The following is a 3,178-nucleotide window of genomic DNA, read 5'->3' as shown; positions in this document are numbered from 1 at the left end:
AAGGTTGGTCTTCACAGATGTCCAACGGAGGACTCTTCATGCAATATTCAAAGAAAATAAGCGCCCATCCAAAGAATTACAGATCACTATTTCCCAGCAGCTTGGCTTGGAACTCAGCACAGTCAGCAACTTCTTCATGAATGCTCGCAGGAGGAGTCTAGATAAGTGGCAAGATGAAGGCAGCTCGGGAAATACATCATCTTCATCAAGCACTTGTACCAAAGCATGAAGGAAACACAAAATTAAAAAAAAAAAAAAAACTACAACCTCGGTGGAAAAGCTTTAATAAAATGGAAAAGGACATCCAATTAGCAGGTTTATACTTTAAAACAATTTCAAACCAAAATTATTTATAAGTCCAAAGAAACCAAAGACTCATTTCTCCTGTGAACTTTTCTTCTTAGCGCATTTTTCAGGAGAGCGACTTGCAAAAAAACAAAATAATAAGACAAGTTCCACTGGCCTTACACCTTCAGCCATCATCATCATCTTCACAGTATTTTGATGTCTGGTGGTTTGGAGCATCGTGATCTCTTGTCATTGAATGGACATTTTCTGATATGGGTAGTCATTGCCACCGCACATTTAAACATGAAGGTGTATGGTGTATCTGTACTTACAGTCCAGTGGTAAGGAACTCGGTCATAACTTGTCTGCGGGTTGGGATACAGTGTGACCAACAAGTCGTCTTGAGTTTATTGGAACTGAGTGTAGCTGTGTCATTTGAACCTAGCGGTTTCAAGGTTTTGCTGTTGGCGTTCAAATGGGTAAATGGCACCTAGACCTGTGCATTCTCTTTGTTTGTTAAGAGTTGTCCAGACAAATAGAAACATGACCTCTCCCACAAGTGCAACATACCAAAGAACACATTTAGTATAGTAGTTCAGGTGTTTTATTGCAGTAATTTTAATATTTCAGTGATATTTTTACATACTGTTGTATGAAGAAATGTAGGTATAAACTATTCTAATTTCTTACTAGAAAAAAAAAAGAAAATTCACAAGCATTCATTATAACCAGGACTGTTATTTGTAAGGAAACATAGTGTTAGGGATTTCTTTCACTGTCGTAGATATTTGAAGGATGCAATCTGCTTGAACTGAGCACAAGTACTTTATGCTTTCGTGACCTCTGTTCACACATACCACAAACAAGTTAATCAACTTCAATATATATATATATATATATATATATATATATATATATATATATATATATATATATATATAAATATATATATATATATATATAACTTTAATATTTTTTTCCTCAGTGAAATTCATCTAGTTTCTTTTCAAGGACCAGCCGTTTGTATTCTTCCCATTCCTAGTAATATGAATATGAGTAGACTGCTGCCTTTACATATAATGAAAATAATTAACAATACACTTTTCAGTCTCCTGGAAGTGATTACTGAAACATAAGCAAGCAAATATAATAAAAAGTAGTGCAAACAATACTGATGTGCTAAAGTGAACAGCAACCAACCATATGCCCATATGTAGCACTTTAGTGTGCCTAAAGTATTAAAAGGTGATTTCTGATTGGTGCTATGTTAAACTCCTTATGATTTTTTCACCCAATGCTATAAATATATGTATACAACAACCAGTAGATTTTTCCCAGCCATATATAAGTAATTGGTTTCCATAACAAAATAAGTTTTATTCCCACCATGTACACCTTATTAGATTTAAAATATCAGCCACGTTAAAGGATGCCTGCCACTAAAGAAAATACAGGCATACCCCACTTTTAAGTACACAATGAGGTTTATTTACTAAAGCTGGAAAGTGCAAAATCAGGCTCAGTTCTGCATAGAAACCAATGAGTTTCCAGGTTTTATTAACAAAGCTTAATTGAATAAGCTGGGGTTAGACGCTCATTAGTTTCTATGCAGAAGTGAGCCTGATTTTGCACTTTCCAGCTTTAGTAAATAAACCCCATTGTGTACTTAAAAGTGGGGTATGCCTGTATTATATTGCAGCCAACACTTACAAGCAGACACATAAGAGGTGCATGCATGTGCTTTTTCTCATCTTCTAAAGCTCCCACATTTGTGATTTGTGAGCATTCCTATTGGCTAGAAAGACTCAGAGCACTTCATCGAGGGATGTGGATAGGGAGAGTTTGGCAAAGGTTCAACCTCAGAGATGGTGGTAGATCTAGGCATATTGTGCTTGCCAGACTTGGGGGTTCCCAAGGTGTCTGCTTTTAAATGTTTGTGATACATGCATCTGTTTTCATTAGTAACACGTTTGCTTCAAGGGGGAAAAAAAGGTCAAATTTTTGGTTACCTGTAAAATCCTTTTCCTTGAGTACATCATGGGACACAGAGCATCTTCAAATTCACAACAGCAGGATCCAAGGTCCTAGCTCCAGGGCTGTGGCTATTACAGCCTCAGGGTATTCCTGTGATGAGGTACCTGGACAACCTACTACTGAAGGAGCAGTCTGCTCCACTTTTATGGAGCAGAATGTCTCCAGAATATAAACAAAAAAGTCAGTGCTACTACCCATACATCACATAGAAAGCAGAGATCCCAGGTGCTCGATCCACAGTCGCTGGCTGAGTAGGTAAATGAGGAAAAGATGATCCAGAACCAGAACTATTACCTTGGGTCCTATTGTTATGAATTTGAAGATGTTCTGTGTCCTGGGATGTACGAAAAAGAAATACATATTTTTTTTTTTCATTTAATCTAACAGGTTGCTTGAAGCAAACAAAAGCTGGCTTATACAATTACTTTATTTAGGGAATTACTGCCTAAAATAGGAATACATTTGTAGGCTATACATGAACTGATGAATTTTCACTGAGGAAAGAATAAAGTGAATCAGTCATAAGGAACATACCTGTGTGAGAAACCTCAGATGAAACTCCCTGTTCTCTGCTTCTGCGCAGGTATTAGTACTAATGCAGGAAAGACAAACCTATTTAAGTTACGTCATTACCCTGGAACTGGAATTCAAGAAACTATGACATGTCAGCTGAAATCAGAATTCTCCCAGATGAGGACTTTGCTGTGTGGCTGATTCTCTTTAAGATAAAATGACATTAGCAGCATATTTTTAGTAGGCTTGTTTAAAAATCAAAATACTTTAACTGCTCTCTGTTTTTATATCCCAACATCTCCCATATTTCCATATGCCCTTTATGTTATTTCTTTTAACATCC

The 3,178-nt window shown here is 36.5% G+C and overlaps 1 protein-coding gene across 2 annotated transcripts in view; it reads left to right on the top strand.

The window, feature by feature from the left end:
- Positions 1–1,776, top strand: part of ONECUT1 (one cut homeobox 1) — a 76,266-nt gene extending 74,490 nt beyond the window's left edge. For both annotated transcript variants that reach the window (XM_073618745.1, XM_073618744.1), the window contains one exon: positions 1–1,776. This exon is cut by the window's left edge and continues 58 nt beyond it. In XM_073618745.1, the coding sequence (XP_073474846.1) occupies positions 1–229 (229 nt within the window). In that variant the 3' untranslated portion in view covers positions 230–1,776.
- Positions 1,777–3,178: the final 1,402 nt, after the last annotated feature.

This window comes from Aquarana catesbeiana, linkage group LG03, assembly GCF_042186555.1.
Source record: "Aquarana catesbeiana isolate 2022-GZ linkage group LG03, ASM4218655v1, whole genome shotgun sequence".
NCBI classification, from domain to species: Eukaryota; Metazoa; Chordata; class Amphibia; order Anura; family Ranidae; genus Aquarana; species Aquarana catesbeiana.
This window is presented reverse-complemented; position numbering and strand designations above follow the sequence as displayed.